The 16174-nt window shown below is 44.9% G+C and overlaps 1 protein-coding gene across 1 annotated transcript in view; it reads left to right on the top strand.

The window, feature by feature from the left end:
- NME8 (NME/NM23 family member 8) overlaps positions 1-16174 on the top strand; it is a 405852-nt gene that overhangs the window by 295086 nt on the left and 94592 nt on the right. Inside the window, exon 15 of the mRNA XM_030207906.1 lies at positions 15596-15747. Within this exon, the coding sequence (XP_030063766.1) occupies positions 15596-15747 (152 nt within the window). The remainder of the gene's footprint in view (positions 1-15595; positions 15748-16174) is intronic.

Genomic DNA, 16174 nt, shown 5'->3' with positions numbered 1-16174 from the left:
GAATGCCAGCTGTGTCATCAAAGTGCATTCTCCAGATCTCATCCTCTTAAGTGTGGAGTCCATCAGGGTCTATTTAACATCTTAATGGCACCTCTCCTAATGTTATTACAGTCCATAGATCCTGCAGGTTTTGTTTACGCAGACGACATACAAATATTGACACCATTAGAGCTAGCTAATTCACAGGAAATCTACTCCTCAGTGAAAATGTTTTACAAGTAATAACATGGCTAAACAATAATAAGCTCAAACTCAAATTTTCAGATCCTCCTAATAAGATGCTTCCTATGCCACTCCTGCTCTTTAGAGTCCAGATCCCCTTAGTCTTCTCTTTAAAGCTATTGGGAATTTTTCTTGATTATTCTCTCGACTTCCAGCCACAACTCTCTTCTCTTCTTAAATGTTGTTTCTTTAAACTGCATTTGATTCGTTCCATTAGCTCACTTCTACACTCATCAGCCCTTAAAAAATTGGTTCATTCCCTGGTAATTGCACAGCTTGACTACTGTAACTCGCTTTATAAAGGTTTGAGACAAAAAGATCTGAGTCGCCTACAAATTCCATCAAATTAATCACAGGCTCACAGAAATTTGATCACCACACCACTTCTCAAAAATGCACATTGGCTACCACTTACAAACCTATAAACCTATATTGACCCAGAAGAAGTTTCATTTTCTTAACACACCACATCCCAAGATTCCGGTCTGGGTCAGGTTAATTTGAACTAGAACTCATTGTTATGAGTTTCTGTTGTTCTACTACTGTTGTTTTTTGTGAGCCTGGCAGCTAGAGATTCCCACATATGAGAATGAACTGGCCTGCTTGTCCTCAGAGAAAGCAAAGATACTTGCATGTATCAGGTATTCTCTGAGAACATTAGATCATTAATTCTCCTTTCCACTTTCTGTAGGAGTTATGTTGTATAGCTTTTTGACTGTACTGATGGTCCTGCGCTCTCACAACAGGCGAGAAGGCACTTGTGCACATTCATGGTGGGAGCTCTTATAGAGATAGTATGCTGTAAAATCATTCTGCACCGGGCGTCGTGATATCACCCACATGTAAGAATTAATGTCATGTTGTCCTCAGAGAATACCTGCTATAGGTAAGTATCTTTGCTTTGCTGTACCAGGTACAATTACACGCATTAGATTGCTTTGTTTTTTAGAGAGGTTGATGCTGGTGTTGGTGCAAACAGCAATTTTTTTGAAGCAGCTTCTGATGAAGCATTCAATGAAATGAGCAGCTCCATTTAGCAGATGAGAACAGCTTCAAAGATAAGTGTTCAGAAACATTTGCACTGCATTTGTATTGCATTGAAAACCTCTTTATTGGACTAAATAATATGCAGTTTTGTAGACATTGTATTTGAACTGAGTCATTGAGCTCTATATCATTGGTAGCGTAAAGAATTAAAAGAAAAAAGTCTCATAAATGGAAAAAAGTCTCACCTTTAAATGAGGGGAGGTTTTTTTTAGTCTAAGGTTTTGTCAATTGTGAGGCTATTTGGCAATTATTGGCATAAGCCAACTTAGTCACTGAAGTCTTTTCCTCCTCCTATGTGGTGAGTCAATGTGAGTGGTTAGGAATATATTTCAACTGAAATTTCACATTAGAAGACAGGCTTTTAAACATGGGGGTGAAATCCACAAGCCTTTTTTGGGGGTTGTGGATTTTAAAAATATACTGCACATATAAGCTTATGCTGAGGTCTTTTCCTTTCTAAACATTTATATGTCATTGGTTTGGGAATTTTGCTTGTATATTGTGTATCTGTACTTTTTGGTTTTCTGTTGATGTGGTATTTGGTTATTAAATTTTATCAATATATGATTAATAATATAGTGCCATCAAACTTAAAAACGTATTCACAAGGCATATACTAACATAACTAGTGAAGGGAGTGCATCAATCAGTTACTTCATTATACTCAGCTTCACATTAATTAGATTCTTAGTTAATATATAAAGATCTAGTCAGGCAATTTTCTTTTAATGAGATCGTCAGATCAGCGAGTGTGCTTCCGTATTGGCTAGACTGAGCCTAGCAGTTTTCAAGGGGCACCACCGCAATCCTCATTGATCCTAATACATCTTTTCAAAGTTCATATTTTTCTATTTTCAGTTATATAGTGAATTCCCACTTATTTTTCTTAGTTAATTCAATCTTCAATAAAGTACTTAGCTTTCTCAGCTTTAATACAGTTCATACTGGAGACCCGATTCCACCGACATAGGTCTATGTTTCGCTGTGCGCTGTGTCAAGGTAGTCTCCTATGAAGCAAATCAAAGATAACATCAGGATAAACAAACTAGTTTTCCATCCATAAACCCTCAAATCGGGGCAAAAGCCAAAAGATACTAGATCTGTTTTCTTGTAGCGGCATTCTAAAATGGCCGCTATTATGTTAAACGGAAGGTTTTATAGATTTAAACAGCCGCAGCGTCAATCACACTTCCGGTCTGAAACAGCTGTTCAAACGTGTGCACACTCACGTATAGATAATGAGATATCAATCAGATCAACGTTGTCCATTCAATTTCACGATTTAAACCGTGAGGCTCTATAGTATTCAAAGTATAAATCCAAAATTGTTCTCTGTAATTCAGAAGCTTTTCTACATTGCCACCCTCCCAGCCCTCTTTGACCCGCTACCAGATCATACCAAGGGCAGAATCAATAGTCATGAATATCTCAAATGTCATTAACTAAATCAAAATGTGATATATTGAATTATGGCCTTTCGTTTGTGCCTGCCTCGTTTTACGATCCATTTAAAACTAGAATTGCCCTTCATCGGTTTAATAGGTTGTTACAAATTAAAAATTGTTTCTCTACTAATGTATATACTACAGACATTTCAGTGTATAAACCTAAATCAACATGGTATCCACTTACAACTGATCCAGTGATTAACACCTTTATAAAATTGTTCCTTCATGATCTTAACTTACTGGAAATGGACAGTACAAAAAGAAAAATATTATATAACATCTTGAAGATGGAGTCTGAAGCTCTTAAACAACTTAGTATGCAAAAGGATCTATGCATTTAGCGCGCCGATAAGGGTGGTGCTATTGTGTTACAATCGATGACAGCATATCAGTTGGAAGCATATAGGCATCTTGAGGATAAAAAGTTTTACTGTCAGCTTCAGTATGATCCAACTGAAGAAATTATGGAAGAAATTGATGTTATTGTTACACCTGCTCTGGAGCGCGGAATGCTGACATCAAAAGAGGCAGAATACTTAAGAGTTAAGCATCCAGCCATCCCTTATATTTATTTTCTACCTAAGGTGCATAAAAATCAACAAACTCCACCAGGTAGAGTAATCGTATCTACGGTGCGAACAGTATTGGAGCCTCTATCAAGATTCATAGATTCATTTTTGTAATCATCTGTACAGAACATTTCCTTGTTTGTACAGGATTCTTCACACATGTTGCGAATACTTGATGAGTTTAAGAACTTGCCAAAGGATTCATGGTTTGTAACCCTTGATGTTATATCGCTGTACACTAACATTTCTCAGCCCACTGCATTGAAGATTATTGAAAATATGCTAGAAGATAGGCTGCAGCCAGCTCGGATTGCTACTACACTGCTTATGGATTTGGCAACATTGGTGATTTCTTCCAATTATTTCTGGTACGATGGCAAATATTACAAGCAAATTGATGGTGTGTCTATAGGTGCTACTATAGCCCCATTGATAGCCACACTATATATGGGTACCTTTGAAACAAAATTTATTTACCCTACGAATTGGTTTGTTTCATCTATTCTCATCTGGAAAAGATTCCTTGATGATATATTTTTTATATGGACATGGTCGAGTGAAGCATTGCTACAATTTATAGACTGGTTAAATACATTGGATAATAATTTGCAGTTTACAGCTACATATAATCAACAATACATTAACTTTCTGGACATTCATATTATGAATATAGAAGGAATGGTTATTACTTCATTATACAGTAAAAATACAGATCGAAACAATTATTCTCCGAGGACAAGTAGGCTGCTTGTTCTCACGAATGGGTGATGTCCACGGCAGCCCCTCCGATCGGAGATCTTCACTAGCAACAGCGTTTGCTAGCCCTCGCGTGCGCATGCATGACCGTCTTCCCACCCGAACGCGAGCGTGATCGCCACTCTTCTTTTTTCTGTGGCTCAGGACGGCTGTTTTCGGTCGGTCTGCGCCCCAAGGAGACCCCTCGCGTCTTTTCGCCACGTTCTTCCATTCAGAAGTGTCCGGAATCTTCTTTCAGTTGTGTTCTTCGTTTTTAAAAAAAAAAAAACAATCCTTTATTTCGAGTGTTTTCCCGTTAAGTTTTCTTTCGTTGTCGGGTGCGGCCTTTTTGGCCGCCCGTACGGGTTTTTTCTAACTTTTTTGGTGTCATTAGCCATCATCGCGAATTTTGACTTCGCCGGCGTGATTTTTCCACCCATGTCCTCGAAGCCTGCCAGCGGCTTCAAAAAGTGCACCCAGTGCAGCCGGACTATCTCGCTCACTGATAGGCACGTTTCGTGCCTTCAGTTTCTGGGGGCCGGGCATCGTCCCCAGGCCCTCTCTGTCTTCTGTTGAAGAAGAGGACTCAGGCGGTGAGATTGGCCCAGTGGAACCTTTTGTTTGGGGCCTCGTCCGGTGCTTCGACGTCTTCGGTACCGAGGTCATCGTCCGGTGCACCGACGTCTGCGGTACCCAGGTCATCTGCCGGTGCTCCAAAGTCTGCGATACCGAGGTCATCGGTGGTATCGATGTCGTCGGAGGGTGCTTCGTCTTCCTCAGTGCAGGTGAGGGCTGTCCATTTTCCTGCTGGTAGCGGTGAGCCCTCGAGTAGGTCTCCGCCTGCCTCGAGGGTTCCTGTGGCACAGGCCCATCGGGATCGACCTCTTTCGGACCTGACCCAGAGGAGACGTTTGGATTCGATGTCCTCCTCTTCGGTACCGGGAGGTACCGGTGACGTGCTTCGTGAGAAGGCAAAGAAGCATCGTCATCGGTCGCCTTCCAGACGCGGTACCGAGAGCTCTGGGTCACCGGTGGCGCCGGCACCCAAGCGTCGACACCGGGAGGACCACTCACCCTCCATACAGGAGGTGTCGATGCGCTCCACTGTGGACAGCCCGGTACCGCCTCCGCGTCCTGGTCAGATTCTGAGCTCGTCGCCGGTACCGGACTCCTCGCCTTCCTCGACAGCCGCTTTGAACGAGAGCCTCAGGGCCATCCTTCCAGGGATTCTGGAGGAGCTGTTGCGCCCTTCTCCGGTACCGGGGGTGCTTGTGCCACCAGTGCTGTTGAGTGAGGCGCCGGCTGGCCCCTCGCCCGTCGTGAGGTCTCCGGTCCCGGTACCGCTTGCAGTACCTGCATCGGCAGCCTCCCAGGCTGACTCCGCAATGACATCGATGGAGGGAACTTCATCGACGCCGATGCAGGAGTCTTCCTCTCAACGTGTCCACCGTGGCCATGTTTCCACGGAGTCGAGACGGGCCCGGCTTCGGACTGCAGTCCACGAACTAGTGTCAGACACCGAGGGTGAGGCCTCGTGGGAAGCAGAGGAAGACCCGAGATATTTCTCTGACGAGGAGTCTGGTGGTCTTCCCTCTGATCCTACTTCCTCTCCTGAAAGGCAGCTTTCTCTTCCTGAGAGTCTGTCTTTCGTGGCCTTTGTCCGGGAAATGTCTACGGCCATTCCCTTCCCTGTGGTTACGGAGGATGAGCCAACAGCCGAAATGTTTGAACTTTTGGACTATCCTTCGCCACCTAAGGAATCGTCCACTGTACCCATGCATCATGTCCTCAAAAAGACATTGCTGGCGAACTGGGCGAAGCCATTATCTAATCCCCACATTCCCAAGAAAATTGAATCCCAGTATCGGATCCATGGGGATCCAGAGTTAATGAGGACCCAGTTGCCCCATGACTCTGGTGTGCTGGATCTGGCCCTTAAGAAGGTTAAGAGTTCTAGGGAGTATGCTTCGGCGCCCCCGGGCCGTGACTCTAGAACCTTGGATTCTTTGGGCGGAAGGTCTACCATTCTGCAATGCTCATTTCCAAAATCCAGTCATACCAGCTCTATACGAGCATTCATATGCGGAACAATGTGCGCAGTTGGCGGACTTGGTGGACAAGCTCCCTTCTGAGCAGGCCAAGCCTTTTCAGCAGGTGGTCAGGCAGCTGAAGGCGTGTCGTAAATTCCTGGCCAGGGGTGTTTACGATTCTTTTGCTGTCGCGTCCAGGGCTGATGCTCAAGGTGTGGTGATGGGTAGACTCTCATGGCTGTGTGCCTCCGACCTGGAGAATAGGCTCCAGCAGCGGATTGCGGATGCTCCTTGCCGGGGGGGATAATATTTTTGGAGAAAAGGTCGAACAGGTGGTAGAACAACTCCACCAGCGGGACACTGCCTTCGACATTTTCCCACCGGGCGCCTTCAGCATCTACCTCAACTGGTAGACGTTTTATGGGGGAAAGAGGACTGTTCCCTATTCTTCTAATAAGTGTAGGTACAATCCTCCCTCCCTCCCGCCAGCCTGCTGCTCAGGCTAAACCCCAGCACGCTCGTTCCCGTCAACAGCTTGCGCCTCAACAGGCCCCAGCAGCTCCCCAGCAAAAGCAAGGGACAAGCTTTTGACTGGCTCCAGCAGAGCATAGCCGAAGTCCAAGTATCCGTTCCGGACGATCTGCCTGTCGGGGGGAGGTTAAAATTTTTTCACCAAAGGTGGCCTCTTATAACCTCCGACCAGTGGGTTCTTCAATTAGTCCGGCTGGGATACTCCCTCAATTTGATTTCAAAACCTCCAAATTGTCCACCGGGAGCTCAGTCCTTCAGCTCCCACCACAAGCAGCTACTTGCCGAGGAACTCTCCGCCCTTCTCAGCACCAATGCGGTCGAGCCCATACCACCGGGGCAGGAAAGGCTGGGATTCTATTCCAGGTACTTTCTTGTGGAAAAGAAAACAGGGGGGATGCGTCCCATCCTAGACCTAAGGGCCCTGAACAAATATCTGGTCCGAGAAAAGTTCAGGATGCTTTCCCTGGGCACCCTCCTTCCCATGGTTCAGGAAAACGTTTGGCTGTGCTGTCTGGATTTAAAGGATGCTTACACTCACATCCCGATACTGCCAGCTCACAGACAGTATCTTTGATTCCGTCTGGGAACACGGCATTTTCAGTATTGTGTGCTACCCTTTGGTCTCGCCTCTGCAGCCAGGGTGTTTACAAAATGCCTGGCTGTCATAGCAGCGTCTCTACGCAGACTGGGAGTGTACGTGTTCCTGTATCTCAATGATTGGCTGGTGAAGAACACCTCCGAGGCAGGAGCTCTACAGTCCATGCAGGTGACTATTCGACTCGTGGAGCTACTTGGGTTTGTGATAAATTATCCAAAGTCCCATCTTCTTCCAGCCCAGAAGCTAGAATTCATAGGAGCTTTGCTGGACTCTCAGATGGCTCGTGCCTACCTTCCGGAAGCAAGGGCCGACACTGTTCTGTCTCTCTTTTCCTGGGTACGGGCGTCTCAACAGATCACAGCTCGGCTGATGTTGAGATTGCTTGGCCACATGGCCTCCACAGTGCATGTGACTCCCATGGCCCGCCTCCACATGAGATCAGCTCAGTGGACCCTAGCGTCTCAGTGGTACCAAGCTGCTGGGGACCTAGAGGACGTCCTGCTGTCCACGAGTTTTCTCCAGTCCCTGCATTGGTGGACAATTCAGTCCAATTTGACTCTGGGACGTCCTTTCCAAATTCTTCAGCCACAAAAGGTGCTGACGACGGATGCGTCTCTCCTGGGGTGGGGAGCTCATGTCGATGGGCTTCACACCCAAGGGAGTTGGTCCCTTCAAGAAAAAGATTTACAGATCAACTTCCTGGAATTACGAGCGGTCTGGAACACTCCAAAGGCCTTCAGAGATCGGCTGTCCCATCAAATTATCCAAATTCAGACAGACAATCAGGTTGCCATGTATTACATCAACAAGCAGGGGGCACCGGATCTCGCCCCCTGTGTCAGGAGGCCGTCAGAATGTGGCTTTGGGCTTGCCAGAACGGCATGTTTCTTCAAGCCACTTATCTGGCAGGCGTAAACAACAGTCTGGCCGACAGATTGAGCAGGATAATGCAACCTCACGAGTGGTCGCTCAATTCCAGGGCGGTACGCGAGATCTTCCAAGTGTGGGGCACTCCCTTGGTGGATCTCTTTGCCACTCAACTCAATCCCAAGGTCCCTCAGTTCTGTTCCAGACTTCAGGCCCATGGCAGGCTAGCGTCGGATGCCTTTCTCCTGGATTGGGGGGATGGCCTCCTGTATGTTTATCCTCCCATACCTTTGGTGGGGAAGACTTTGCTGAAACTCAAGCAAGATCGAGGCACCATGATCCTGATCGCTCCCTTTTGGCCATGTCAGATATGGTTCCCTCTTCTTCTGGAATTGCCCTCCGAAGAACCGTGGAGATTGGAGTTTTTTCCGACCCTCATTACTCAGAACGAGGGGGCGCTTCTGCATCCCAACCTCCAGTCCCTGCCTCTCACGGCTTGGATGTTGGCGTAGATTTTGCCTCCTTGGGTCTCTCCGAGGATGTCTCCCGTGTCTTCCTTCCTTCCAGGAAAGATTCCACTAAAAAGAGTTACTCTTTTCTATGGCGGAGGTTTGCCGTCTGGTGTGACAGCAAGGCCCTAGATCCTCGCTCCTGTCCTACACAGACCCTGCTTGAATACCTTCTGCACTTGTCCGAGTCGGGTTTTAAAACCAACTCTGTAAGGGTTCATCTTAGTGCGATTAGTGCATACCATTACCGTGTGGAAGGTAAGCCGATCTCGGGACAGCCTCTAGTTGTTCGCTTCATGAGAGGTTTGCTTTTGTGAAAGCCCCCCATCAAACCTCCTACAGTGTCATGGGATCTCAATGTCGTTCTCACCCAGCTGATGAAACCTCCTTTCGAGCCACTGAATTCCTGCCATCTGAAGTACTTGACTTGGAAGGTCATTTTCTTGGTGGCAGTCACTTCAGCTCGCAGTCAGTGAGCGTCAAGCCCTGGTAGCTCATGCTCTTTATACTAAATTTCATCACAACAGAGTAGTCCTCCGCATTCACCCTAAGTTCTTGCCAAAGGTTGTGTCGGAGTTCCATCTGAACCAGTCAATTGTCTTGCCAACATTATTTCCCCGTCCTCATACCCACCCTGCTGAATATCAGCTGCACACATTGGACTGCAAACGAGCATTGGCCTTCTATCTGGAGTGGACATAGCCCCACAGACAGTCCGCCCAAATGTTTGTTTCTTTTGATCCCAACAGAAGGGGAGTGGCTGTCGGGAAACGCACCATCTCCAATTGGCTAGCAGATTGCATTTCCTTTGCTTACGCCCAGGCTGGGCTGACTCTTGAGGGTCATGTCACGGCTCTTAGTGTTCGAGCCATGGCAGTGTCAGTGGCCCACTTGAAGTCAGCCACCATTGAAGAGATTTGCAAGGCTGCGACGTGGTCTTCTGTCCACACATCCACATCACATTACTGCCTTCAGCAGGATAAATCGACGCGACAGTCAGTTCGGGCAGTCGGTGCTGCAGAATCTGTTAGGGGTTTAGAATCCAACTCCACCTCCCTAGGCCCATTTTTATTCTGTTCCAGGCTGCACTCTCAGTTAGTTGAATAAGTTTAGGTCAATCTCAGTTATGTCCTCGTCGTTGCGAGGCCCAATTGACCAAGGTTTGTTGTTTCGAGTGAGCCTGGGGGCTAGGGATATCCCATTCGTGAGAACAAGCAGCCTGCTTGTCCTCGGAGATAGGTGAATGCTACATACCTGTAGACGGTATTCTCCGAGAAGAGCAGGCTGATTGTTCTCACCAACCCGCCCGCCTCCCCTTTGGAGTTGTGTCTTCCCTTGTCTTGCTATTTAATGGACTGGCGATGACGCTCGCATTCGGGCGGGAAGACGGTCGCGCATGCGCACGCGAGGGCTAGCAAATGCTGTTGCTAGTGAAGATATCCGATTGGAGGGGCTGCCGTGGACGTCACCCATTCGTGAGAACTATCAGCCTCGGAGAATACTTTCTACAGGCATGTACCATTTGCTTTTGCATTATGGTAGTTTTCACCCCCTCCATTTGAAAAATAACTTGCCAATGGGGCAATTTCTTTGATTAAGGAGATTATGCTCTTCCCTGGAAGATTTTAAACATCATGCAAAACAACTGATAGGTAAATTTCTTTCAAGAGGTTATCCACCTAAAATTGTACGTAAGGCTTACTTAAGAGCGTGCTACGCTCAAAGAGGACTACTCTTGAACTATAATAATACAGAAGTGCAAAATCGATTAGTGTGTGTGCTGCCTTATTCTTCGCTGGTGAAAGACATAACTCAAAGTATCACGTCGCACTGGCATGTGTTGCAACTAGATACTGTGTTTCTGGAAAAAACATTAATAGCCTTTACACGTTCTAGAAATATTGGAGAAATTTTATCATGGAAAAAGCACTACCGTACCACTACACAGGAGCCTTCGAACCATATTCGATGTGGCCAGTGTCAGTGGTGTCAGACCTCTATGACAGGGCCAACGTGTCTTGACCCAAACTCTAAGCATATTTTCAAATCATCCGGAACATCAGACTGTACCACCAGGATGGTGGTATACATTATTCAATGTCCGTGTGAAAAAATATATGTTGGATGTAGTGCGAGACCTATAAGAACACGACTTACTGAACATAAGTCAAGGATCTCTACTAATAAAATTGATGCACCTTTGGTCCAACATTGGACAGATTGTCATCATGGTATAATAGACATACGATGGAGAATAATTGATCAGGTCAAAGAGGGCTGGGAAGGTCTCAATGTAGAAAAGCTTTTGAATTACAGAGAACAATTTTGGATTTATACTTTGAACACTGTAGAGCCTCACGGTTTAAATCGTGAAATTGAATGGACAACGTTGATCTGATTGATATCTCATTATCTATACGTGAGTGTGCACACGTTTGAACAGCTGTTTCAGACCGGAAGTGTGATTGACGCTGCGGCTGTTTAAATCTATAAAACCTTCCGTTTAACATAATAGCGGCCATTTTAGAATGCCGCTACAAGAAAACAGATCTAGTATCTTTTGGCTTTTGCCCTGATTTGAGGGTTTATGGATGGAAAACTAGTTTGTTTATCCTGATGTTATCTTTGATTTGCTTCATAGGAGACTACCTTGACACAGCGCACAGCGAAACATAGACCTATGTCGGTGGAATCGGGTCTCCAGTATGAACTGTATTAAAGCTGAGAAAGCTAAGTACTTTATTGAAGATTGAATTAACTAAGAAAAATAAGTGGGAATTCACTATATAACTGAAAAATAGAAAAATATGAACTTTGAAAAGATGTATTAGGATCAATGAGGATTGCGGTGGTGCCCCTTGAAAACTGCTTGGCTCAGTCTAGCCAATACGGAAGCACACTCGCTGATCTGACGATCCCATTAAAAGAAAATTACCTGACTAGATCTTTATATATTAACTAAGAATCTAATTAATGTGGATCAAACTCATAAAAGCATCAATGTAAGCTAAATTGCTAAGTTTGATTTCTCTCTACCGCTGCACCTAATTCAATGTTGTTGCATTTATATTTCTTATGCATGCTATATTTTGCTATGTATGCAAGGTTCATCCTCATATATGTAGCTTAGAGAGAAGACTGGGTATACTACTACTACTAGTACTATTTAGCATTTATATAGCGCTACAAAGTGTACTCTGTATAAGGGAAGCCAATAAAGGAACTGAGTGAAATAGCTCTGTTTTTTGTTTAAAATTTTCAGGTGATGTTAGATACCACTGAAGTAAGCACATTTGTACCGTCAATCACTGATGGAGCCCCAGGTTCAAACAAGCATATAGCTGACACTTATGCATGCCTTAGAACAGGTGTAAATGCCAACAGGGAAAATTTTTTAAATGTACCTGTTTTTTGCCATTGGAAAATAGGAAATGCACATAACCCCCCCCCCCCCCCCCCCCCCCCCAAATTCTTTAACAGGATGCTTCAATTTAAGTTCCATATGCATTCTTAAATTATAGAACGCTATCTCTTATGCATGTAAATGCTAGCGGAGCCCTCAGCACTATTCTATAATTTCAACACACAACTCACTTTCAGTCTTATTTTCGAAAGAGAAGGGCGCCCATCTTTCGACACAAATCGGGAGATGGGCGTCCTTCTCTCAGGGTCGCCCAAATTAGCATAATCGATTGCGGGGACAACCAAAGTTCCCGGGGGCGTGTCGGAGGCGTAGTGAAGGTGGGACTGAGGCGTGCCTAACAGATGGGCATCCTCGAGCGATAATGGAAAAAAGAAGGGTGTCCCTGATGAGCACGTGGCGACTTTACTTGGTCCTTTTTTTCTTATGACCAAGGCTCAGAAAGGTGCCCAAACTGACCAAATGACCACCGGAGGGAATCGGGGTTGATCTCCCCTGACTCCCCCAGTGGTCACTAACCCCCTCCCACCCTGAAAAAAACTAAAAACATTTTTAGCCAGCCTGAAATGTCATACTCAGGTACATCACAGCAGTATTCTGTGTGTGTGTGTCAGTGGAGGCATAGCAAAGGTGTGGACATCCTTCTTTCAGAAATCTTGGACGTCCTGAACTGCCCCACCCCCAAAGGGACGGCCAAATTTCAAGGGAGTGAAATGGAGTGGAGGAGTGGTCTACTGGTTAGAGCACTGGTCTTGCAATCCAGAGGTGGCCAGTTCAAATCCCACTGCTGCTACTTGTGATCCAAAATCCAAATAAATAAATAAAGGGGGTGTCGGAGGCATAGCAAAGGCATGGATGTCCTTCTCACAGAAATCCACATTTTGGACGTCCTCAACTGCCCATTGCAGGGACGGAGGCATAGCGAAGGACGTCCTTCACCCATACTCAAAAAAAAAAAAAAAGACGTTCCTGACGAGCACTTGGACGCTTTCACCTGGACTTTTGTTTTTCTAAGGTTGTAGATGGCAATTTATTTAAGGTTGTAGACGGCTGTTATACACACATCTTGTCTGCATGTATGAAGCCATCTTTGGCATGCGCAGAGCAGCCACGCATAACGCTTGGCTGCTCTGCACTGGCTTCCCCTCCTTAGGAAGGAAATCATGTGCAAATGAGCTAACAGCGAGCAGACCATTTGCATGCGATTTCCTTCATGCATGCCCGTTCCTTTCTAAATCGCTAAGGGATCAGTAAGGGAAGGGCTTTTTCCATTCAGTGCATCTTGCTGAAGGTAAGGGAGCTATGTACCTGGGAGCAATTTGTGAAGTCCACTGCAGTGCCCCCTAGGGTGCCTGCTTGGTGTCCTGGCATGTCAGGGGGACCAGTGCACTACGAATGCTGACTTCTCCCATGACCAAATGGCTTGGATTTGGTCATTTCTGAGATGGACGTCCTCGCTTTCCATTATTGCCGAAAATCAGAAACGACAAAGTCCTGGGGTTGACCATCTCTAAGGTCGACCTAAATTTGCTGATTTGGGCATCCCTGACCGTATTATCGAAACGAAAGATGGACGCCCATCTTGTTTCGATAATACGGGTTTCCCCATCCCTTGCTGGAGCCGTCCTGCGAGGACGTCCCCAGGAAAACTTGGGCGTCCCTTTCGATTATGCCCCTCCACATGTGGAAAGTGCGAGGGAGTGTAAATTTGGGTGGGACATGGGCAGAACGAACACCTACACACATAATTTATAGAATACTATAATTATGCATTAAATTGCCCCATTTAGGCATGTGGATGGTATAAGTGGAAGCACCTAAATCTTGGCATCTAGATGCCATTATAGAATTCGTATTCAGCATGTGGCACCCATTTATAGAATTGCCTTATAGTGGAAGCTAACATTCATGCACTGGTTATGCATGCAGATGATTAGATTGATGTCCTTCTATGTTAAATTGTACAGCGCTGCGTAACCCTAGTAGCGCTTTAGAAATGTTAAATAATAGTAGTAGTAAATACCAAAATTCTGCATAAGGGTTATTTTGTAAATGCATGCATATCTTACATAGTATGTATTTTACAGCAAGGTGTTCACATAAGTATGTAACTTATAGGATACTATAATAGGGACTCATTTTCGAAGCACTTAGACTTACAAAGTTCCATAGGTTACTATCAGGCTCATTTTCAAAAGAGATAGACGTCCAAAAAGTGACATAAGTCAGCATTTGGAAGTCCATCTCACAGAAACGTCCAAATCGGTATAATCGAAACCTCATTTTGGACGTCTTTCTCCAAAGTCCATCAGAAGGATGTCCAAATCTCAAGGGAGTGTGCCAGGGGCGTGTTCAAGGCGGGACTTGGGTGTTCCTAAGACTTGGATGTCTTTCAGCCATAATGCAACAAAGCAAAAACGTCCAGGACTAAAACTAAAACGTTTTGAGCTAGACCTGTTTTTATTATGAATAAGGCACAAAAAAGTGCCCCAAATGACCAGATGACCTTCCCTTACTCCCCCAGTGGTCACTAACCCCTTCCCACCCCCAAAACGTGTGTTGAAGAACATTACTTGCTAGCCTCTTTGCCTCAGATGTCATACTCGGGTCCATTACAGCAGCATGCAGGTCCCTGGTGTGGTTTAGTAGTAGGTGCTGTACTTCAGACAGGTGGACCCAGGCGCATACCCCCACTACCTGTTCACTTGTGGAGGAAACTGTGAGCCCTCCAAAACTCACCAGAAACCCACTGTGCCCACATATAGGTGCCCTCTTCACCTGTAAGGGCTATAGTAGTGGTGTACAGTTGGGAGTAGTGGGGTTTTGGGGGCTCAGCACACAAGGAAGGGAGCAATGGTGAGATGTGTACCTGGGAGTATTTTATGAAGTCCACTGCAGTGCCCCCTAGGGTGCCCGATTGCTGTCCTGGCATGTCAGGGGGACCAGTCTACTGAAAATGCTGGCTCCTACGTCCCAATGGCTTGAATTTGGATGTATTACACTTGGATGTGTTTTTTTTTTTTTTTTTTTAGAAAATGGCTGAAAAACAAAGATGTCCAAATCACAAAGACGTCCAAACGCAGGATGTCCATAGTATTTTTGAACACAAAAGATAGACATCCATCTTTTTTGAAAATGACCTTCTTCCCTGTTCGGAATTTGAACATCTTTGTAAAACGTCCAAATTCTGATTTAGCCGTTTCTTTCGAAAATGCTCCTCTATGTAACTTTCTAAGTCTAAGTGCTTTGAAAATAACCCTGTCACACATGTATCTCCAGCATTTAGGTAGAAGCATAAGTCCTCTAACCTAAATTATAGGTGCATATTTCACCTGTTAGGCCAGAATAGGCACTACATATTTGCCCTTTAGGTGTCTAAATATAGGTACACTGTTATGGAATTACCCCTGCTCAGAACATGCCCCCTTCAAATCTATACATACTATATAGCCTCTACATGTAAATAAGTATTTACACATGTGTAAAAGCCACTATTTATAAGCATAGATACCATTCATGTCTTCTAAAATGGCCGCCTTTATAAATGCTGAATTGAAACTCCTAGAGCAGAGTCACTATCTTTAAAATACATCTGGCTTGACTATTGTATTATATCAGTTTACGTGCAGAATTTGCAGTGGATGATACGCCAATCAACCAGTTGCATGGCAGTTCTTCACTTCACAGAGCTATGGAGGAATTGGAATTCTTCTTCCCTGTAGAACAAACATTTGCAATCATCAAGCCTGATGCATGTAAAGAACATAAAGGTAAATACTGAGAAGTAATTTGCCATGTTTAAGATTTTAAACGTTTCATTGTAAAATCTGATTTTAACTTATAGAATCACTATTGGACTCACTGTTGTTTTACAAGATAGATAGTCTGTACGTATATAGTGGTGTGATTCATGAAAAATAAATTCTGTGTCTGCATGATGCATGAATAGAAGAAAAAAATCAAATGGACGATGTGAAGGAGATTTATCAACTTTTCACAGTATTACCACTTGAGACCTCACCAGCAGTAATGACTGCAACCAGATAAACACACTTCCTGTTGCCAACCTTTTCAGTAGAATATGGTTAATAAAATCAAATGCTACTGTGAGGTCCAAAAGGATCTGCATATTAAACATATCAGATATTTCTCCAAAGACAAGCAGGTTGATATTCTCACAAGTGGTGACGCCACGTC

The sequence above is a fragment of the Microcaecilia unicolor genome, chromosome 1 (genome assembly GCF_901765095.1).
Source record: "Microcaecilia unicolor chromosome 1, aMicUni1.1, whole genome shotgun sequence".
NCBI classification, from domain to species: domain Eukaryota; kingdom Metazoa; phylum Chordata; class Amphibia; order Gymnophiona; family Siphonopidae; genus Microcaecilia; species Microcaecilia unicolor.
The sequence above is the reverse complement of the archived record's forward strand: the minus strand, read 5'-3'. Positions and strand labels throughout refer to the sequence as shown.